The 24,370-nt window shown below is 39.0% G+C and overlaps 1 protein-coding gene and 1 long non-coding RNA gene across 2 annotated transcripts in view; both read right to left on the bottom strand.

Moving 5' to 3' along the window:
• Window positions 1–9,807: 9,807 nt before the first annotated feature.
• On the bottom strand, window positions 9,808–12,533 carry klf17 (Kruppel-like factor 17). The gene is made up of 3 exons (XM_034888446.1): window positions 12,266–12,533; window positions 11,051–12,155; window positions 9,808–10,926 (listed from the first exon to the last, which is right to left on the bottom strand). Exons 1-3 carry the CDS (start codon window positions 12,344–12,346, stop codon window positions 10,751–10,753), a joined length of 1,362 nt encoding a protein of 453 aa, XP_034744337.1. The 5' UTR covers window positions 12,347–12,533; the 3' UTR covers window positions 9,808–10,750.
• LOC117954556 overlaps window positions 9,808–24,370 on the bottom strand; it is an 18,352-nt gene continuing 3,789 nt past the window's right edge. The window contains exons 2-3 of the long non-coding RNA XR_004658845.1: window positions 19,721–19,724; window positions 9,808–10,045 (exon numbers count right to left, since the gene is read on the bottom strand). This is a non-coding gene — a long non-coding RNA (uncharacterized LOC117954556). The remainder of the gene's footprint in view (window positions 10,046–19,720; window positions 19,725–24,370) is intronic.

The raw sequence follows: 24,370 nt of genomic DNA, 5'->3' as shown, positions 1-24,370 counted from the left end.
TAAAATAAAAGCCTTTATAAACCAAACTTGAGTGCCACATATAGAGTAACATGGGAGTAATCAAACCATAATGCCGCCCTTCACGACATGATGCACGTGAAGCTACATGTGTTCAGTGGAGGAATGAATGCACGTGTGGCTCATTCTTTTGTTACAAGAGCATGCCGCAACGACCCCGTGTGATGTGGGCTTTGTGGTGTGTTTGCAGACAGTTTGCAAGCAGTGCAATCAGATGTGATTGCATCCGATATATTCTATGGGCTACAGTGGGATTTGATGATAACGTGAATTCTCAAGCAGTCCCAGTCAAGGTAGATAGAGGCAGACAATGCGTTGCTCCAGGCAGGTGTGGTAGCCTCGGCTATATGTATACCACACTGGTGATAGATGGAGGCTTCGGGGGCGTCCACATATCATAAAATAGAGAATGGGTTATGAATGACAGATGCAGCCGAGGAATGGATGATGGCACTTGGTAGGTTTTGACATGCAGATGCTTTACCTTTTTGGACCGATCAGGTCTGAAGGCTGTTGGGAAGGCGGCGGAGGAGGAGACACGCATGCAGGCGCGGGGATGGTCAGAAGCTGGGGTGAGAGGAGAGGAGAAGAGAGGAGGGAGGTGAAGGGTTTGAAAATATTTGAGGTGGCGGTCAAAAATGTTTGCACAGCCTAAAATGCTCTAACACAATCTAATGGCGACTCAAAGAAAACGTGTCAATTGTCATAAGATGTTAAAAAATAAGTAATTTAAAGTATTTTCAAAGGACAAATAATTGTATAAATTGGTGCAACTAATGTCATGCACTTTATTGGAATATGGTAGGGCTTGGTAAAATTATAACTATAAAGTTTTAGGCTATTAGAATATTAAGATTGGAAATTATTAGGCTATCCATTATGATACAAACACATTGTTTGTGACTTTGACGGCCTCCAGACAAACTGTTGTTTGGTGGAACCTTTTTTTCTGATTCATATTTTACATAATACAAGATATTATATTACAAAAAAACATATAGTTACGGCCATTGTCAGATTTTAGATTTCAAATTGCAGCCAGCTGCAGCAGTGAAATGCTGCTTATGCATTCATGTGTCAGAACGATCTAATAATCTCAAATATAATTAATATACGTAGGCTACATTAGTCACAGGAACCATTTGTGATATCTGAACTTTTACTTTTGATACTTTAAGTAGGCTACATTTTACTCATGGAAGGTGAAGTACTTTATCATTATAATGTATTACTTTTACTTTTTTTGAACACTTACACCAAAATAAAGTTTCAATTTCAAATTTATTTTGAGTGGATAATCTCAAAGTTAATCGTAAACATGCCTTATTGCACAGCATTATACTTGTTTTCTGCAACAAAGCCAGGTTTCTCTTGTGGATAGACTGACTTCCTTTAAACTTTCCAAAGGTTTTCCGTTCCATTAGTAACCGTGGTCCCTCAGCCCACCTTATACTTTCACTGTCATTTAATTTGTTTCGTTGTTATCATCTGTATGCAGACAGACTTAGATGGAGATATTTCTATTACCCTAAGAAACAAATTCCAGGAGCAACAGTTGTTACATAATTGAATGTCAGAGTACAGAGCAGGTGGCATTTTCACAGATAAGAACGTGTTTGCAAGAGCACACGGTACATCAAAAGTTTTGGAAATCATCAAATGTGTCCTGAAATGACTGATGCTGTAGATCCTTCTGACGAACCAAACAATGAGCTGAAAGATGCTAAAAACACTCGGTAGAGCCGGTTGGAACTGGGGAGTCGGTGGTTACACCACTCGTTCAAAAAGTTATGAAAAGTTAAGCACTGTAAGTTGTAAGCACTGCACGTTTTTTATGCTGTTTGCACCATATTGACACAGCCTGCCGTGTAGGGAGAGCTGTGGAATATATCACATGCATATAATATCGTTTTTTTAATTGATATCGCGATAACAACTGGCGCAATAACCATATCTCGTAAGACTGTGGCGTATCACAATAAACCCTGTCATTCTTTAAAGTCAATCTTCACTTTTTTTTTTAAACAAAAGAATGTTGGAAATAGATCCTTTTTTATTTGTTTTAAATTCAACTAGCAATTTGTTGGATTATAGCAGAATGGGCTGCTGAAAGCAGCAGAACTGAAAGTCAGTTTCTGTTCATTTTAAGTAAAATTGTCATCAGGATATTCAACAACGTTATTGCATATCCTATGTTACCCCTCATACTGTGCAGACCTAGAAGGAAGGCAGTTGGGGTGGACATGTGAATTTTAAAACTCAGGAAGTGAAAGCCAGGGAGCGGAGTTTGCTTCCCGGGAAAAATTTGTAGGATATCAAAAGTTTTGGTGTGCGTACATTTTCTTTTGACATCATTTGGACCCGTTTGTAAGAATGCACTGATCTGTGCCATCATGGCTATGAATGACCCCTTTTGCATTACACATCCATTAGGATGAACATATTAATTAGTGCAGCTTTAAGATATAGATATAGCCTACCCACTAAATTTTACATGCTGTTCTTATTAGAATGCTGGTCATGTTTATGTTTTAGATCAATTCTATGAGATAATTTGGACCTATCAAACAAAGTTTACTTTTAAAATGTTTTTTGTTATTGAACTAATGTACATTTAACTAATGTACACGTTTATGCATTTTAAGGCACATTTTAGCACTCACAAGAGACTTCTATCTATCCATATAGAAATAGTGATAGCTATTTTTTGAACAAACTAGTGATGTCATGTAACCGGGTTTGCAATATATTCCGACTTTTACGCTGGTAGATGGTGTCTGTGCTCTTTGGTGAAATCTGAGCTCATCTGTACATTTCACCGTCCCCTCAGTTCACACTGCCCAACGGTGGCATTCCAGCACTGAATCATCTTTGATGGTGCCCAGAAAAACAAGGCAGTTTGTGAGTGGCAGACGGACCATGGCTGTCAGTGAAAACAGGTTGCACACAGTCTTCTACCTTTGTTTTTTGTTGAAACAGACTGTAAAACCTAATCGGCACAATTTGGCTTCTGTTTCTTTCATTCATGCCAACAAATAACCACATGAGTGGTGTTCCTTTTTTCCCTTCACTATTTAGGTTTCAGTTTGTGAGATTCTACTTCTGCCTGAATGCCTGTCCACAACCCTTCAACATAGGTGGAGGTTTGTTACATTCCACTGCAGTTTATGTTTGCAGTTTGCAAAGAAACATTAAAGTAACAACAGCATATGAGGAGCAAGTTTTTTAAGCTGACAAAGACAACACACCCAAAACCTATGTTGGTTGTAGACAACATAACTTGCAAACAACCCGTGTTAGATCAATGATTCAGGACTGCAACTGTATAGTCCCATAATGCTGTAGAGAAAAAACACGAACTTAATTCGTACATTTAATGGGATTACTTATCCTTTTCGGCATTATTAGGAAAAGCTATTGTAAGAGTTGAAATAATTTTCAGATTTTTTGTAAATTTTTTAATCTAGAACAGACTGAATGAGATGCCCTACAGATGTTGCTGTTAAATTCTTTATATCCAGAAGTTTTGCACATTACACAACATTTTTGCAAATCCTGCACTAATCCATGCAGCCTCTTGTATCCTAACGTTAAATAGTTAAATTGTACATATTTGTTTCTGTATTTATTGTTTATGTTAAGGTTAGCTGACTTGGACTGATGTGCAGAATTTCAGAGACAGAGACCGGGAATTGAACAAAACAAGATTTAGCTAAAGGTACGTTATCATCCAATACACATTCATGTAGCAAAATTCATTGTCTGCATTTAACCCATACTTCAAGGGCAGCCATTTACAGCACCCAGAGACCAACTCCAGATCTGAGCCTGCGCCTTGATCAAGGGCCCTGACTGGAGAACCTAGTACATGTTAATGATGGTGGGGGAAGCCGGAGCACCCACAGGGAACCCACGCAAACATGGGGAGAACATACAAACTCCAACCAGAATGGCCCGGAAACGACCTGGATTTAAACTCAGAACCTTATTGCTGTGAGGCCACACTGATAACCATTAGGCCACCATGCTTTATTAAACTGAATACTCAATGTGCTACGGGCACATTTCAAGGAGAGATCCACATTTGAGGGGAACAGGCAGAGGGGGCTTGGGAAATGAAGCAGTTTGGGATTCAGGGGGAAAGGTATCAATTAGGGTCCAGGGGGTATTCAGAGATGGAGTTACACAAATCCAGAGCTGTGTTTTGCAGGAGTGGCGTGAAGGTAGGAGTCAGGACAAGCATCTAGGGTAAAGGGAATACATGACTACGTAAGTACAGATGGTAACAAGACTGTCAAAGGCCGGCTGCGTAAATGACTGGATAGAGTAGTTTACGATCTGGTGCAGAGTGCAGGAATGAACCGGGTATATATAGCAGTGCAGAATGAGGCTGATGAGTAGCAGCTGGCCCAGTGACTCCTGCACACCTGACTCCACTCCTGTAACCAAAACACACGGGGGAAGGGGGGGAAAAGACAAGGCAGCACACTACTCAGGGGTAGAGGGCCTAACAGTTTATTTCATATTAATGTTTAATATGATTATCTACAACTCAAAGAATGAGATGGCCACGCTCTGCTGATACTCCAATGCGTTTTATTGTGCTGCAACGTTTTGATCTAGCTGGGACTTCCTAATTTTGCCTGAGGAAAACCCGGCTAGGTCGAAACATTAGGGACCAGTGGGGATGTGCGGGACTACTACAGCTCTAATATGATTATGTGTTCACCAACAACCAAGGCAAATTCGTTGTACTGTAAGTGTTACTTACTTGGCAATAAATCTTTTCCTGATCTGATTTTGATTATGTACAGTAAAGTTGTCTCTTGCCCCTTTTTTTCTAAAGATTATTTTTGGGGGAATTTTTAGGCCTTTATTTTCACAGTAAAGACAAAGTCGTGAAAGGGGAGACAGAGGGGAAATGACATGCAGCAAAGGGTCGCAGGTCTGAGTTGAACCTGCAGCCAACTTACTATGCTAACCCGGCCACCCTGCGAACCTTCTTTGAACAAAATGGATAATTGTTGAGTGCTTAGGTAGTGGCATGTCTAGAAGAAAGCCTGCTCAACATGTACCTTTCCTGAATGATTCGTAGACATGATCATTGCCTTGGTTTCTGTCCAGACACACTGAGTGTACAGTTTGACCCCCAATCTAGTGACAGCTGTCAAAACCCAGAATCCGTTGTGTTAGGTAAACAAGACTACAGACCACATAGATTTGCATCCTTGACAACCCACCCACACACACACACACACACACACACACACACACACACACAGGTAGTCACACATAATACTGATCTATCATTCCCACTAAAGTAAACTAGTAAAAAAATTGTGTTACTAAGTGGTTAAATGCACAATAGTGACTTTTAACTTAAGAAATAATCTGAGTTGGTTTTTTAAAATATTAATCACATTTGGTTTTATTAGATCAAGAGCAGACAACTGACAGATATAAATGTGCTTCTTGCCGATACATAAGTCCAATTCCAAGAATTAAAGCCACAAGGTAAATGACTACAGTCATTCTTTGGTCAGCAGTAACTGTAACTTTAAATAAGAGACACTGATTGCCAGAAGTGGTATCTTTACCACTCAAAGAGTGTAGAAACTGCAATTTACACTTGCTTTGTTTATATAGACAGTTTCTGCATTTTAAGATATTGTGTGTGTGTGTGGTCTATGCAAAATATTGCCTATAAATACAACAAGACAACCTTTCTATCTGATACACTATCGTCCACGCTGCCACAAAAACATCAAACCCTTTTCTCTTAGGACAGATGGTCAGTTATGGAATCCACTCAGTATCACATTTGACCCAGGAAAAATGATTAATCAATTCCAAAGTAATTATTGTACAAGTTTGACGCAGTTTCAGGAACCCTCATTAAAGGAGTAAGCATTAAGCCGGCCAAGTTGCTGGCTTGATGTGATCAAAATGCTAAAATATGTATTCCGATCCATTATCACAGGTATAGTAAGTAAACCACCACTAACATTTGAGATGCTATCACAGCCAGTGACCTGCTAGGGCCTCAGGAATGAAAACATAGACTTCATATGCGTCAGAAGGCTCCATGAAACCTGCTGGCCCACACCTGTCTCAGTCAGAATTCAGGTCACTGCATCCAGTCATTTATGTAACTTTCCAACACGCCCAATTCCACATTCACATCCACAACATATTTTTGATAGGCCAAATGAAAAGGCAGGGATGGCATGAACTTCTCGCTCAAGCTCTCTTTGATTCTTTACACAAGTACTTCTGTCACTTTTTATGCATTCAAATGAGTGAAACATGGAACAGGAAAGATTGTAAAAATGTGTACCATTATCCCAATTTGTATGATTCATCGTGTCTGGCCCCCTCTATGACAGCAGTTGGCCATTCTGAACAAAACATGTTTGCCCTTGGACCTGGTTGTACAACACATCAAAACAAACACTTTTGTTTGAAGCATAACCCCATCTTAAGGACCGACGTTATGGTACTATTGAAGGTAGAACTTGATGCAGACTTTTGTCACATTACTGCCATCTATCTCTGAAAAAAAAAAGCTCTCATTGTTGCCAAAAGAGAAGCGATCTGTGTAATACAGCTTGCAGGTGCAGGGATGTGAAGCACAATGGAACAATATGTGGAAAATAGAAGCTCTGCTCATTGTCACACCTGTGTGCCTTGAACAATCGCTATGGAAAGTGTGATTATCAGGATGTTAATTTCATGAAGTTGCAACATCTGAATTATGCGGTCTGAAAGTGGATTTTCACAGATTTCAGACTTTTAAAAGAACTAGAAGTTTTATTATTAAGAAGAAGTAACCAGCAACTGCTATTACTCAATGCATAAGTATAAAGCCCAGTGAGTCTTGTGATTGGACTTTTCCAATGTCATTGTTCCTCTATATTACCAATTTCGAAACTAGACACAAGAAACAGTTTTTTGCTAATTAGTATTCTCTACAAGTTGCTTAGCTTTGTGTACAGAATAATACATAAGGACTGGATGCTCCAGCACACTTAGTTTGAAAATTAATTTGTAATTTCTCCAAAGGCTGTCACATTTTCCAGCAATAGATGAGAAGAATGGATGATAAAGTGGGTGTGTGCCAGCCAGCTTGATTTTAGAATTGTTAAAATCCAAATGATGCCCAACCCTAAACATGCCATCACCCTGACTGTAAACACACTACTCCTTCATGACAAGTCATTGATCACTCCTTGATATCAAACAAGCTTCTGAAATAAACTATCAAACATGTATTTTCCTTTCACATATATATATCCCACAAATGAACTCAATTAAGCTCAACAACTACGTGTTTAATTATGCAACTTTTCAACAAAAATGTGAGCTGGATAAAGCAGATGTATGAAGCCAGAATAAGATGTTTTACAGTAGGTAGAGCACAAAAGTAAATTATTCGGGTGAAATTCCATTGAAATGCTTCAGCTGCTGGCTCACTGGCGTGGCTTATACCGGGACACTTGATTAGAACTCAGGCCATGTTAATGATATCAGTAACACCTGTCCCTTTCCCACTGTGGGACCAAATGTCTGCTGGGAAAAAGGCCCAACACAATGCTGCATGTTTAGGATACGCAGACTTTACATGTCTTTTACAAGGAAGGCATGTTGACTTGAAAAGAACAAGTGCAAATAATAGAATAATGGTGGCTGACTTCCATTTTGCTGCTTAGATTTCAGGTTCCTGGTAGTGGAAATGCTGGCTCACACTCACTGCAGCACTTACAATACAATGAATCCATCATTAGTGTTATTGGTAACACCTGTGCTTTTATGCCAAATCAATATATCTGCTGTGAGAATGCCCGATTGAGAAGTAGAAGCGTGAACCAAATGCGTGCGGTCAAAACAACAGCTACCACAGTTCACCATAACTTAGTAGGAGATGAGGTGTAACATAAGCTGATTTTAAGGTTCTTCTTTTAACATATACAACCTTGCATGGACTCACACCACCTAATGTAACTACACCATATATACACCGGCACACACTCTCCGATCCCTTGATGCTGGTCATTTCCCTAGTAAACAAAACATCAGTTGGTTATAGAGCATTTTGCTACCTTGCCTTTCATCTTTGGAATTGCTTACCAGTACATGGTAAAGAAGCCCACCCGGTTGACATTTTTAGATCTCTCACCATCATCTTTGTCGTTCACAAACAAACCTTTTTCACTTATTGTCTGATGTTGCTGGGTTTGTACTGTTTATTATAACTACTTAATGCTGTTGATTATTTTGCTGCGATCAAAATCAAGTTACAAACTCAACAAAGGGACTTAAATATCTTGAACCCAAAAGATGAGCATTACTAATTAAAACAAGTGCACACAAATAGCCTGATTTAGAGATACTGAAGACTGTGCAGAAACTAAACCACTGAGGACATCTAGTGGGGAAACTAAGACAGCATGGAAAGTGACACAATACATCCTCCAGACAGAAAGACCCACACTTCAAGCTCAGTACCTCGAATGTGTATAACTTGAGTGGTTCTAATCATGTGGCAAGTACATCCATTTACCAAAACTTCTATGATATATACTATACCAACTTGTCATGTAGGCTAGACTGTGCGGTTAAACCTTAATATGCCAGATGGGGCTATACTTTTAAAATGTAATGTGTATCCTGTATTATGTTTCAGCAGTAAATCGGATGATGGAATTTGAAAAATTTTAGAAGGTACAGTAGATAAAGAAGGGGAAGAAGGAGGAGGAGTAAGAGCAAAGTTAGGTGAATCAAGGTGACTCAGCCCTATGGCTATAAAGAAGGCCATAGTTTACAAATTTGGGAAAAGACAGCGGATAGGTGTAATAAAAACGGCGCTCAAAGACCAGGTGTTTGTAATATTCATGAAATACACAAAGGCCCAAAATACACACACACATGTGCACACACACTGGGCCTATGGACATGCATTGGTGGAGAGATGTCAGAGTGATGGTGAACCGGCACCTCTTTCCATTAAGGACCACAGTGAAAACATCCCTTCAGGCTTTATTGTGTTTTTTATCCTTTTGAACACCTCTTGATTGTTGTTCAATAAAGTATAATACACCGCTAACCTCTAGTTTCAAGCCCCTGCAAACCAAATTAATGCTGCCCCCAATGACTCTGTTACAGTAACGAGAGTAAATACAATTTGTTACTTGGGCCCCTAATCCATTTAAACCGGTAAACACAGTCTGTTAGATAAGGCAGATGTTATTATGTGAACGAACAGTAGAGGGCAGTCTTTCATAAGCAGTAACAGGAAACTGAGAGGCTTATGGTGATGTTTATTATAGACCACGTAATGCCTTGATCCTTGAACTACACATACCACCTATACAAATATTGATGTAAATGCAATGTTACACTAACAACCAAGATGTTCAGCTTCCCTTCTCCCTGGACTGTAGATCATTATGCCCTATAACATGCTGAAATTGTGGGACTTACAGAAAATTGTCCTCAATCTCAATTTGCAAAGGGGACACACAAACTTCATTAGATGGATGACAGACTGCTGATGTCAGCATTACTTTCTGTGTTACACACGTGTCCAATCAGGACTGGAAAAACTCTTAGGTTCTGAGCCTTTCTGTTCAACTGAAGGATTTTGTTCCATTTTCTTCTTTTAGCCCCGAAATACTACGAAGTCAATCACAATAATGAAAAATTATCAGTGCCAGCAGACCTGCATAAACTGAAAGCAGATCTAAAGATAAATGAATTGTGTGGGTGGGAATAGAGGCAATGGCAAACATATTTGTAAAAGTACTTTTAATTTTCTGAGCACATAAAATTGTTTTTTTTAAATGTTTAAAAAAATTATACATCTGAGTGTCAATTCTATTTCAAGTACAGCCGATCAACCATTGGTTGCAGTGGATTTCTTCATTCTTACAAATGTTCCATAAAAAAAAAATTGTATCCCCAGAAAACATTGAGCTGTAAAATATCATTTAAGTTGAGTGAAGTAAGGGGTTATGTTTGGGATCAAAAACTTTAGTACCTGTACTTGTTAGCATAGGTCAAGCAAACCTTCACAGAACAAACAAATCTCTGAAATATAAGTCTAAACAGCTCAGCAAATCTATAACATCTATTTTGTAGACTAACATTACCTTACCTCTTAACCTTAAGAAAATAGAATAACAATTGTCAATATAAACCCTTGACCTGATTTGAGTAGTATTAAAGATATGAGTAAATGTAAACATTCAAAAATACAATTTACAAATATGTACAAAGTTCTGGGTCCTGCCCGCAGTGAGTTTTCCTCTTTGGGAAGCAATGCATTCTTGTTAAGGCACTCACTAACAATCAATAACTTATTTCAGAGACAGGACGAGGAAATGTCTTAAATAGAAACCACTATAATTTAGCCAAAGTTCATGTATTCACAGCTATGTACAAAAAACAACACCAGCATTCATTCTTATTTTCTGATAGAGAGGCACTTTTTTTGACAAACATAAAAAGTCCCCATATGAATAAATGTGTGATACCAGGGTATGATCAGGTTGCTGTAAACTCACTAAAAGAGGCACTGTTCATATGCTAAAGCCTTTACACGGACGTCTTGTTCCATTGGTTTGGGCCAGATGCATAAACTGTCCAATAGTAAGGGGACAACTCATGCTTCTTCTGGGATGCTCCAGACATGGTCCCATGATGGATTCTGATACAAAAGTATCCATAAGTTGGCCTACATGTGCCTCTTCATGTGGAGAGCCAGGTGATCTGAGCGGGAAAACGCACGCTCACACAGATGACACTGGAAAGGTCGGTGTCCGGTGTGCTTTCTGAAGTGACGGGTCAGCTCATCTGACCTGGCAAACTTCCAGCCGCAGCCTTCCCAGTTACAATGGTAGGGCTTTTCACCTGAGAGACATAAGCAAAGGGATTTGTTTAAATTGCAGCCTTTTCAGTGCATGAACACGTCTGAAATCAAAATAGGAGAACAACTGACAATTAAAATACATTGTGGGTTTAGAAATGTGCTCACCCGTGTGTGTTCTCACGTGGGCTTTGAGGTGGGAGCTCTTGGTGTAGGTTTTTCCACAGCCGGGGAAATCGCAGCTGTGCGTCGCAGCACGTTTTCTGGCCCACGATCTGCGGCCTCGTTTCTGTTTGATGCTCCCCGCCTCATCCTGAGCGTAAAACTCCAGCAACGATGGAGACGAAGGAGGAGTGAGCATCACCCCCTGCATAGAAGCCGGATGGTGCTGCTGGTGAACGGGGACTGGCTCCCTGTGGATGCTGTACTGTCCTTGAAACTGTGCCAAACTCTGGTGCGCGTAATGTGGGTGGTAGGGTGCGTTCATGTACTGATTTTGGAGATGTTGTTGACTAGGGTGTTGAGGATGAGAGTTAATTTGTGTCAAATGGCAGTCTGTGCGTCCCTGAGGGGAAGGGTGCTGCATGGGGTGCGCACCGAATCCCGGCAACGCACCTGGGACTGCAGCCTGGTGGTGCGTAAAAGCTGCTGGGTGCACGGAGCGCATCTGGTGATTCTCATACATCTGTCCCATAAAGTCACCAGTAGCCATCATACAAGACTGGCCTACGGACTCGGTTTTGATTTTGTATCCAAGCGGTGGAGAAGATGTGGCTGCTTGGTGATGAGTGGGAGTAGATGAAACCGGGACCGGATTCAACGCTCGCAGTTCGGTGTACTCCCGCAAGCATCTCGCCCTTCCTTCGCACTCCGGTGAACTCTCCCCCGAGTAACTCAACTCTGGCGTGAGAAGCTCCTCCATGAGACTGCGGACGGGGCTCGAGCCCGTGAACTTTACCGTGCCGTAGCTCTGCGCGGCCAGGTGAGATGGAGGGCGGTCGCTACAGTCTGGCACAGAACTACCGCTGCAACTCTCGGGTGACTCCGGCAGGGAGTACAAGCACGGCTGCGGAGAAATGTTCCCGTTGTTGCTTACAACATCGGAGTCTATGGTGTTAGACAAAATGAACTCGAGGTCCACGAATCTCCCCAGCTCGTCGTCGTCTTTGGCCAGTAAGGCAGGAGACTGCACTATGCTAAACTCCACTTCGATGAGCGGGTTGTCTGCGCCACCTGTTGTGCTGCTGCTGGCACACTGATCCAGCTTGCACATCTGTAAGGAGAGCAGACAGGCCAATTAGAAGAAGAAAAAAACAAGTCAACCAACAATCACCAAATATACAATACTACAGACATAAATAAAACTGAAATCCCTCTACTTACATTGTCGAACTGTTTTCCTTCCATAGTTTGACCACTTAGAAAGGATGTCATGGCAGGCATCACTGCTTCAGCCATAGCCATGCTGACCGGTTAGATGACAAAGGGCAAGAATTTAAAACTGCAAACGCGAACAGAGACTTTGCTCTCCGTCCATGTAACGCCTGTTTGGTAACTTTGACAGATGATGAGCGTTCAGAATGCGAATATCAACAGAGCTGACTGAGCCTCTTATACAAGCTCCTTTCCGGGAGGTGCGGCTTCTACTCCCCCAACACACACACACACACACACACACACACACACACACACACACACACACACACACACACACACACACACACACACACACACACACACACACATACACACACATACACACACACACACCCCTCCCCCAGTGCAATCAGTAGTATAAACAAATAAATAGCATTCATGTGCTTCGAGCAGGTAAATACCTAAGTGCATAAAGTAGACTAAAACAATCATCCATAATTCCATCTGAATGAGTAAATGGTGGAATATGAACATTGATTTGCACCCAAAAGCCAATGGCGTGTAAGAACACATCTTTAAAAACACACATCACACTGAATCTTTTTTTCTGCTTTGCCAGAGGGTTAATTATTTAAAAAACAAAAAATCTACGTTTCTTTTCACTGTATAGTCACCATTTATTAAGACATAAAAATGTGTGAATAAGTGTGTGAAGAGAAAATCCAAACATTCCCCATTTGGCAGGTACAGGGCGCTAAACCCAGCAACAGTAGGGGTAAACAGTGCGACCCTGCTGGGGGAGTGCTGGAAAGTCAAAATTCCAGTGCGTAAAAGATCATTAAAGTCACTATAGACTAAAGACACTATAAACCCACACTGACCTCTTTAAGCTTTTATTTTGGTACTTCCGGTTACCAGCATTGTGAATTTGCATGTTAGTTAAATATTTAGTTTCACCCGAAACATTTAGATTGAACATTTAGATTGAACATTTAGATTTAGACTTAAAATTTATATTTACTTTAAAATTTTAGATATAATGTTTAGTTTTAACATTTAGATTTAGATTTACCATTTAAATTTAGATTTTACATTTAGATTTTTATTGAATGTTCAGATTTAACATTTAGATTTAGATTTTAATTTAACATTTAGATTTAGATTTAATATTTAGACTTAACATTGAACATTTAGGTGTAACATTTAATGTTTGGATTTAACTAACATGAACAGGCCTACATGTCAGGTGGGAAATGTCCTTTTTATTTATTCTTTTGTGTGCTTAATAGTGCTCATATTACACCAGAATCAGTTGATTCAAAACAAATGCAAGAAACAACATAACCATTTCCTATCCTCTCCATAACCATTAGAATAGGTACAGTGTTTTCAATTGCAATCAACTAAAAAACAAACAAGGACAAATATAATGGCTATAAATAGACATGTTTTATTAACTTGATAGCATAAACATCAGATATCTAACGGCAGTCAGACCTCTCTGGGGTCTACATAAGATAGCATACTGTACATCTCTCTCCGTCAATGACTTTTTGGAAAACTAAAGGAATGTATACTGTATATTTGTTCACACAATATGACCCATATAGCACAAAAAACGAAATAATTCCTTATTTGGTATTAACAATGAATTGTGGACAATTCTCTATTTTGACACCTTAATCAAATGTTTACTAAATTCTTAAGAAGAGAAAAAAGGTAGGTTGGTTTAGTGATTATAATTCTTGTTTTTACACATACAGAAAATTATGAAGAAGGAATGTCAACAAAACAAACAGGGTAAGGCAAGCTTTTTTAGGTGCATTTTCTTTAGAAATACAAACAGATTTTCGTTCTTTCCTCATACAGGTGTTAAGATAAGCTTTATTATATATATAATAATAAGTTATGTAATAAAAAAGTTATGTAATGTCACTGTCTCTTGTCCTACAGTATATTATATTAGATTGGACAACTTTGGTATGATTTTAAAATCCCAAAAATAAACAACAAAGCAGACTAATGCAAATAATTCTTTTGTGCGGCTGCAGGTGTAGTGAAAGGCAGCGTCCAGCAGCTCTCTCCCTTTATACTCTGTTATTTTTAACCTGCTGGACTTGCGCAAAACAAATTCCATTTCTGTATATGAGCCAAGTGGAAATGGACTGTTTCCTGAAGAAAAACTAGACACTCCTCTACTTGAACTCTGCAGCCACCTTTAGATGCTTAGCTGAGGATACAGACACGCAGCAGGAAAACTATCACATTTCTATAATATTAATTATAGACATTTTGTGTTTGGCCCATAGTGCTTTTATATTGAGGCAAATACATTGTGGATTATTGTGAATTTACTGTACTACTGAACCTTCTATTGTGCAATAATTAGCCTGTTATATATGTTATATCTAAGTATTCTTGAAAAAATCCACATAGGCCAACTAAAATGTAATTTAGGAAATATCCAAAATGAAAAAACTTGCTGAAAAAGGCTTGGATCTCTCCCGCAGAGAAAACTATCTTGTTCCATCAAAGGCATTATCAAACCCAGGTCATGTAAAAACCTAACTAGCCAAGAATAGAGAGAGATATCCAGATAAAGAATCGCCCTGGGCTCAGGTATCTCCTTTTGTTACTTGCTTTCTGAAAGAGAGGAAGTCTTTCAGCTCAAGTGTTTTCTAAACACAATTACTTAAGATTACAGTTAAACAGACAGACAGAGAGAGCCAAGGCATCTCATCCTGGGTACACTGAAATGTTTTCAAAGTAAAGATAAAAGAGTGGCTTATCTTGTTCAATCGTTTGTGTATGTGGAAAAGTCTCAAATGGTGTTCTATTATTTGTTCACTCAAGCCTCTTCTAACTAAAAACACTTTAAAAAAGATTTCTTACTCAGTTTTCTGCTTCATTTGGCAAATGTTTTATTGCTTTTAATCCAAACCATCTTTTTCATGTGGAAGATGAGATGATTTGCATTAGCACATATAGGTGTAGCATTTGTGTTTTACTCCAGCACATTCTCTCCATCTTTTTTTCTTCCTCTGCTCCCTTTGATACAACCCAATTAGGCACCCAATCTTTATGGTTAACTTACTGCTGTGATTCCCAACCAGGGGAAGGCTACTTAAGCAGTTACCAGGGGGTACAAATAAATACTGACAATCAAAACAAAAAAAAACAAAAAAATAGAAGTAGATTTGATTGAAAAAAAATCCACAGGTATAGTCAGCTGTAACACCTAAACAACTTTGTTAATATTGAGTATCTGAAAAAGTAGTTAGCAAGCAAGCAGAGGTCTATTAGCTAGCTAAAAGTATACATGACTGGACCGGATGTTTAAAATTATCAGTTAAAATAGTCAGCTAAAACATATACAAACAGTAGAAATGGTTAGCAAAAGGTAGCCTAATGGCTAAATGGTGAAATAGCTAGCATAATAGGTTAACGGTGAAAATAGTTAGCTAAAGCTAATGGCTAAATAGTAGAAAAAGTTAGCAACAACTATTAAGCAGCTGAAATAGTTTGCTAAAAGTAGACTTTTTAAACATTTGAAATAGCTTAAAGTAGTAAACAGCTGAAATAGTTAGCTAGAAAATATTTAAAAGCTGAACTTGTTAGCTAAAAGTGTTTAACAGCTGAAAGAGTTAGCTTGAATTAAAGTATTAAACACTTGAAATAGTTAGCTAAATCGTTGAATTAGTTAGCTAAATAGTTGAAATAGTTAGCTAAACAGTTGAAATACTTAGCTAAACAGTTGAAATACTAAGCTAAACAGTTAAATTAGTTAGCTAAACATATCTTAGGTAAGATAGTTAGCTAAAAGTATTAAACAGTTAAAATAGTTAACTAAAAGTATTGGAATGATGGAAATGGAAGGGTAATGAAATGATAGAAAAAATATCCAGCATCTGCCACATAAAAATGCACTAAACTGCAACACAAACATTAGCTCAATCTGCATGAAAACACTAGCATTATTTAATTAATAGTGTTAAATAAAATCTGGTTTAATAATTCAAATGAACTTATTTGAAAAATGATGGTTGTGTAACAAAGGGGTACTGAGGTTCATCTGACAGGCCTGCGGGACTACATTAAAAGGTTGGAAACCACTGATTTACCGAGATCATATTTGCTTTGATGTTCAGGATAGATGCAGGATTTTTACAGGGATCAACTTACTGTACAAGCATATTGTAAACTAAGTTTGTTTCTTGCAACTATGTGCGAGCATGCTGATGCACATGTAGGCCTACTGTACAATCACTGTCATCCTCTCATTTAGACAAGTCCATACACATTGTTTTTGTGTTACTGTATAAACAGTAGCTGTGAACTCAGAACAGCCAGGAGCAATCAACTTAGCAGAATATGGTGAGACAGACAAACCCATCCACCAACAGCAATTATTCTCCATCACGCGCAAAGTGAGGGGAAACCCAACTGTTATCTTGGATAAATATGCAGCCTTGCATGGCATGAAAATTCAACAAAGTGATTGAAGAGAAAAAACAGAAAGTAAAACTACAGCACAGAGACAGGCTAGTTAGGTTCTAGAAACATATCGAAAGGAGGTGGGGAGGAAAGGAAATAAGAACAAACGTGAACCGATGGAAAAAAAGAAAAGAAAAGCAATAACATCGGCCTGAGGCCCTGTAATCAGTGGTTCTGCTCTTCCTGAGGCCAGACTCTGACGCCTGTTTGGCCAAACAGTCTGACTGCAGAGTGGAAGACTGGACTGGATTAGACAGATATTGCATCCATATATTTATAAATTAGACATACTGTGTATAAAATGGTAAACCTATTGATTTATTTCATGAAATAACAAAGCATAGTGCACATCCTTCCAGACACATATAACTACAAAAAAATAATTTCATAAAAATAAAATGTTATGTTCCAAAGCAGAGTTCTACATTGTGTTCAACATCTGAGAAATCGAGACAAAAATATCAAAAACATGCCAATGCAATCATGTGGCCAATTTAACGAAATCCCATGTGCTAATACACGGACTTGTGTATCAAAAAAAATATTATTTCCCAGCCAAAACGATAAGCTACCAACAGTGCTAAATGGCTTAGCGTCTTCCAATAGGTAGGTCGGAGTTCACGGTGCCTAAATGGTTTAGAAGCGTTGAACACTAATAAAGCCATTAGCAGCTAGCTGTTAGACTAATGAGATCAGTTTGCCACATACTTAGCAGCATGTTGGCCGATTAATGTATCTTGAGTGTGTGATCAGGATCAGATGTAATTAGGAGCTGGGATGATAACGATGAGCCACTGAGTAAAGAGAGACAAAAAGGCCCGGCTCACACCTTGCATTAACATGCATCTTGAGTGACCACTTGTGATTGGATCTCACTTCTTCTTTATGCAAATAAACACGTACATAATTTCGGTTTGCAAAGACTGAATGCATTGTTGTTTTTAGCTGGCTGGAGGCAGCAATGAACTGCGCAATGTGCCTAGTCTAAAAATTAAAAGAAGAAGAAATCAAAACAAAACACACTGGATGTCCTTGGCGGTTCCAGGCAAACCAAATCACTCAAGTTGGTTGACACACTAGTAACGTATATTTATGCCAATCCATTTTGCCTGTGTTCCATGCTGCTGTTGTTATTGCCTATCGTTGCACTTAACTCTTAACATAAAGAGAGAGACCATCTATACATTATCAAAAGTCACCACATGATTTTCTTCATTAAGCTTGTACAGTTTACATATTATTAGTCACTTGTCGCTCTACAGAATGTGAAGAATAAAAAGGGAATATGGAAATATATGCTCTCTGTAATTCCCTAATATATGTGTGTGTGTGTGTGTGTGTGTGTGTATATATATATATATATATATATATATATATATATATATATATATATATATATATATATAGGGTTGGCAGGAACAGCTTTCATTGGAAATACTTTTTACTAAATAAACAGTCCCTGTATATGGACTTATGGATTATGTCTGAACAAATACTGTATGTTTAACATGTGCTTTTTTTTCCAGAGAGTAAGATGAGAAGATCAATACCCCGTTTATGTTGGTAAGTAAATACTTGGGTGAACTGTTCCTTTAAAATAGATTGAGAAGATTCATGCAAAATTAAAGCTAAAAATTAATTTGACTAATGTGCGTTGAGATTACTCTGTCAACCATTACCAAGGTCGAGAATTAACTTTCAGTCTATTCTATTGTGTTCTTTTGTATTATGTAAAGGTCAGGAAACACAAGAAGCCTAGTCATAAACTCTGGCAGCTGAAACTGCTGTTCGTCCTCCAACTTTGTGTCAAAATAGCCTGCTCATGTCATTATGAAGGCTGCTGTTTAAAGAAAATGGCTGACAATAGTTGCGCCTTTAAAGAAACTAAGTGGTAAAACAGCCAGATGAGTATAGGGTTGCTTTTACAGCATAATGTCTATATCATCTGTTTAGCAGAAATCCTTGTGCTCTTGGGCAAAAAATGATAGCTCTTTGTCCATCTTGGACGCTTAACTTAGCTCATCTTTCAGTGGCTGAGCTGTGTAACTTTTCTAACCAGCCATTATATTCTAGATATACTTAAGACAAAATGACAAAATCACACCCTTTGTTCAGCTTTTGTCAGAGGCAAAAGGAAAACATTCGATGCTTGACATTTTTTGTTATCATTTAACACTGTGCTCATTTAAGCATGTGTGTGTATCAGTACGCACATGCCCGTTGCACCATTTATGTACAAGATTCACTCTCGGACCTAAATATGAGAAACTCATTGTTCCCATGGGACCACCTCAGTACTTGTTGTGTGTGGACATGATGTACCAGAAACCAAATCTACAAACCATTTTAGTAATAGGCCAATGATTTCAATGAAAGTGATCCAACATGTTCAAGATCGTAACCATTGCAAAAGAAATTCAAATATCTTTAATAGATGTCAAATGACGTAGTGCTCTCTGAATTACCTCATTTCTTTGCTTTCTGTCACGGGGTATGAAAAGGCTAAAGACAGCTGGTGCACAACGTGGGTGAGTGAGAGGCCAAGGGGTGATGTATTGTGTCTAACACACTGTGTATTCTTTGTAAATACTGTCTTGTTGTAGGCTATGGAGTTCAATTCCCATCGGGGCCACCCATGCAAACCATAAATCTACGAGGGAAGAGTTTTGCCACTGAAATATGCGGCACTCAGTGGGTTATTGCTGCACGCTCTTGTAGAATTTTTTAAGTTATAAGACACAATTCTGGCCCCATTTTTGTAAGGTCTAGAGATGGTATTTGTCAGTTTGTCTGTCAGTTGGTCGGTCCATTACCTTGGTCCAGACTCCAGACTAAAATATATCTCAATGCTGTTGGATGGATCACGTTCCCCAGGGGATACATCTTAAAAACCTTGAGGACTGTTTTGGTAAATTGACTGGATGTTCGCGTCCTAAAACATTCTGCCCGGCCAGCTAAACACCCCACGGCTCTCGTGTAAATAGAACTGGCGCATACTTTTAGCGGACAGCTGCTTCTTGCACGCTTCTGGGACACAATGTGTCATGGCTGGTGGACTAACAAGCATTGTCTTGAATGGTCATGACTTCTGGCAGCATCCTTTAGCCATTAGTCTTGTAAGTTTCAACATGGTATGTTTGCATTTGGTTTTCATTGTTTCATTGTCACATGACTGGTAAACCCGTAGTTTAATGCTGACATTATTCCATAGTCAAACATGTACTGTACGTATATACACCAGTCTTAAATGTACAGGTACATAAATTGTCTAAAACCTTCCTTTATACATCAAGGTGTCATGATCACATTGGAACTGTTTGTTAAAATATTTATCTTTCCAGGCGCCTTAACTGGACTGTGATAACTAAAGTTAAATTACAGCAACTATTTCACACAAAAAAAGAGCCTGAACATAAATAGTCAACAAGTGTTATCAATGAGAAGGGCTTTTGTTGGTTGCCGGTAGCCTACAGCTGATTGCCTTTTGTTTTTTCTCATACTGCATGTAGGAGTTGTGTAACATTTGCATAGCACCACGTCACTCATTTGCTCTTTATTTGCATTTTGCATGAGCGGTCAATTTAAGCTTTATTTCAGTACAGTGGTCTTAATCATTTAGATAATCCAGTGCTGATAGTAAACTTCCTGTCAAGTTACTTTTAGTCCTTATAATTGTGTTTCGGGCTTCGGATTACATTGCAGTTTTGCGGGAAAAAAGTGATATACTGTTGAACATCTATGTCTTCTAACGTAATTGTTCAGGAGATCACCAAAGTCAGAGTAGGCTTTTGTCCTCTGGAAAACATGAATTTCTTTACAAAAATCGTCTAATTCGTCCGGTCGATTTTACAAAATATATGAAACGTTTGGCCTCTTGGTCAAATCAGAGGATCACCAAAGTTGACAAGCTTTATTCTCTGGGGACCATGAGTGTTTTTGTTCAGATATCTCCGTCTGGATCACAGTAGTGGACCAATTGATGGAGTCATCCCTGGAGACCTATCTATGGCTCTCAATGTGAGTTGTAACTGATATGGGGTCATCAGTCAATAAAAATAAAACATGCTGGTTGGCAGCTAGACAAAGTCTCTTCTATGTCATTCTTTTGCCTCTGCCTGCAGTTTGCCTGCATGTTTGTGCAGGCAAAACTGCACCTCGTACATTTTACATCATGTTTGTTTACATCATGTTCTCTTTGACAGTGAAGAATGGGATGAAAGTCACCATGTGCGTCCTGCTGAACAACATGCGTACAGAGCACAGCATGTGGTGTGGTTGCAGGATGAAAAACTGTGCAGGACATGGTTGGAAATCAGACCTTTTATTAAGAATATAAGGTTTTTACGGCCAGGAAAAGAAGTATAAAGATCATAAAACACTTTCAAAAAAGATAAAAAAATGTATCCAGTACTGGCATTGAGAGTGAGGTACAAACTTTTCTTTCTTTGTTTCTTCTCAAACGTGACAGCTGAGTTCCCTGAAAGCTAAAAGACAGACAGGAGAGCAAATAATTACCTTTCCCAGGTAGCTGCAGTGATTGTTGCGGGCTGGAAGATGAGTGAAGAGGGCTCTGTGTGTGTCCGAAAACGGCATGTCCTTTTGACCTTGCAGCGCTGCAGACACACAAAGAGAGACGGGTTTGTGTCCCCAGACAAGAGGTCTGCTTTCACCTGAGCAGCTCGGCCAATTACACCCCCGCCCCCCCAGAGACAAAGACGAGCAGAGCGGGATGAGTGACTGGGACCAGGCTGGGAGTATTTTCATTTCAGGAGGGGTGAGGAGTGGGTGAGAATGTTGGGAGAGAGAGGGAAATTCTAAAGTTAGCAGATTTTGGAAACTAAAGCAACATTCCAGTATTTTATGCTGTAAAGATTTGATTTTGCAGTTGATGTTTTTGATTAGAAGTGTATTAAATTCCCAGAAGCACCAGCATATTTGCATAGTGTTCTCCAGGGAGGCTAGTTTTGGCTAAATGCCCTCAGGTGTGCAAACAGGTTCAGACTTGGCCACAAGCACATGCGCTGGAACACTTTGTACACAGGTTTGGTATTGCCGTATGAGTCAGTTAGCATCAGATCACATTATGTGATTTCATAACAAATTCTGGCAGATAATCCACATTCCTTCTCCATAGTGTGTGTGGTTATGGCAATGAAAGCGTGTGAATATCGTGACAACTAACATCAAAACGGATTATGTCTGCCTCATTTGATCTCACATGAGCACTATTATGACATAGAAACCCATTTGCGCATGCACACACACACACACACACACACACACACACACACACACACACACACACACACACACACACACACAAATCTCTTACTAAGCCAGGGCACTGGCAGTTTGGGGCATTGATTTATTCACTAACACAGGGATTTAATTTAAATATTGTTTTGCAAATATTGTCTGTCATGTATATGGAGCAGCCGATGTGTGGTGGTGCGTTATCATATATGCAGGTTTATGACAGGTAACCAACTCTGCACACATTAAAGTTAATCCAATACATCCACATTTAAGTGGACACAACTGCCCCTTGGAGCTGTATGCCACTAACATAGTACAAGTAGAATAGTTTAACGCTGTTCCCGTTATGATTTAGTGAAATCCAGACCCTAACAAACTCTTCACTGGGCTTTCATATCATATTGTAAACAAGCTATTAACAAGCGAGTCCACCTTTAACAGAAGCACTGAGCTTTTCTGTAAAGCCCGTCCTTATGAAAACACTTTTTACGGCACATCATGCCAAACTGCCAATCAGTTTACAATCACATTTCCATTCTGCTTATTTTCATTTTCTTTGCTTAGGCTCACCTTTTCAATTGTCGGTGTTATGTGTCAGTGTGAATTGTGGCCTACAGTACATTAAACCTGCCAGGGCTTTGAACTAGCTGGCACAAAGATATGGGGCCGTTATTGAAGCCATTATGAGATTTAGGGCCTGAACAAACTTCTTTCAAAGAGAGTGAGAGCCAGTGTTAACTTCTTCCAAGCAACAATCAAGCTAGACACACATAATCCTGCAAACGCACGCACGCACACACACACACACACACACACACACACACACACACACACACACACACACACACAAACACACAAACACACAATACCTGCACTATACTATACTGTGAATGCTGAAACATGCATTTAGGGACACACACAAGTTTAAATGTGCATACATGTTATCAAAACACACTTTTGCACTTACACACATACCATATTCCAAACCATTGAAAACGATCATTACTTGGTGTGAGAAGTCTGTGGGGAAAATGGAGAAATTGATTGGGATTATCTTAAGTAAAGAGTGTGTATTATATATTGCAATATACAACATATTCTTTTAATCATACATGTCTATCTAGAGAAAGATTCACCATGAAGAGGATCTGTTTTGGACAAAACCTGTGGTGAATGGTGGTCACAAGAAGTTTGTTTTTGTAAAAATAAAAGTATGATGTGTAAATGGGGGACACGTGAAAAGAAAAAGAAAAGTAAAATGTCTGAGGCAAACGTGAGCCTCAAAAACAAAAAGCTTCAATCCTGCACTTTTCAAGGCAAAAATCGTTAAAGTTGTTACAAGTGGCCACAGATCAAGATTGGGCAAACAAAAGCCTGCCAACATCCCAACATCGAACTTCATTCAAAGATGTTCGATGCCTTTAAAGAGGCCAACACAACAGAATTACACTCTAATTGAATCAACTGATGAAATTTTATTATAATTGTAAGAATGATGCTTTGGATACAAATACAATATAAATCAAAAAAAGTAAAAAAAGATGCTTGGTTATAAACTATGACACTTTTTCTGTCTAGGTATGCCCTGCTCTTTCTTCAGGAAGTAGACAACTAAGACTTTTATCTGCACTGTCATCAAGAGAAAACCATGTAGCTGCTCCACTTACAATGAAAGGGAGATTTACTTTGTAGACTCGTCTTGGGATATCTTAGTCCATTTATCAGTCTGTTTATCTTTCTCAGAAAAATCCAGCATTTTAGTCTTAATTTGTCATTATTTGTATTTAATGATGTGATTTCCCACAGAGTTTTACAACAACAGGTTAAGTCCTCTCTGCTGTGTAAACCTCCCCGAGGTGGTCTTTGTATGTTTTGCACAGGGCTTAACTGACATTCATTCATCTTTTGGCTTTTCAAATCGGTTGACAAGTTTTCTCACCCCTAATTTGTCATCATATGTGCTCACTGACTTTACTTTACACCCCCCCCTACTCCCCTGTCACATTTAGAGGGCTAATGGGGTCCACTTCAGATAACGGTTGTTTGACCAAGTCTGTCTCCAACCTTTAATAGTCTATTTCAACAAGCAGAGCACCAAAAGCAAACTTCACCAAAAGGCAGTATGTACAGCACTGTGTACATATTATAACATGGTCATGTGATAACATGGCTGCACACACTCAGCAATCCTCACAGAACAGAAACACACATATCATGTCTTTCATGATGTTTCATGTCTTTCAGTGCTTCCATGGCTTGCTTTCCAAATGGAGATTTGAACATGTCAAAGGAATAATGTATGTAAATACTGACAAAGGGGTTTCAGTTTCTAGGTCATTCTGTGGTTTCAGTCAGCCCCCC

Source organism: Etheostoma cragini, chromosome 12 (genome assembly GCF_013103735.1).
Source record: "Etheostoma cragini isolate CJK2018 chromosome 12, CSU_Ecrag_1.0, whole genome shotgun sequence".
Classification (NCBI taxonomy): domain Eukaryota; kingdom Metazoa; phylum Chordata; class Actinopteri; order Perciformes; family Percidae; genus Etheostoma; species Etheostoma cragini.
Note: the sequence above shows the minus strand (reverse complement) of the source record. Positions and strands in the feature narration are given on the sequence as shown.

Coding starts and splice junctions, on each gene's coding strand:
- klf17 (XM_034888446.1), bottom strand. CDS start 12,346: ATGGCTATGGCTGAAGCAGTGATGCCTGCCATGACATCCTTTCTAAGT. Junction 12,156..12,265: donor AAGGAAAACAGTTCGACAAT/GTAAGTAGAGGG, acceptor CTCTCCTTACAG/ATGTGCAAGCTGGATCAGTG. Junction 10,927..11,050: donor CCACGTGAGAACACACACGG/GTGAGCACATTT, acceptor TATGTCTCTCAG/GTGAAAAGCCCTACCATTGT.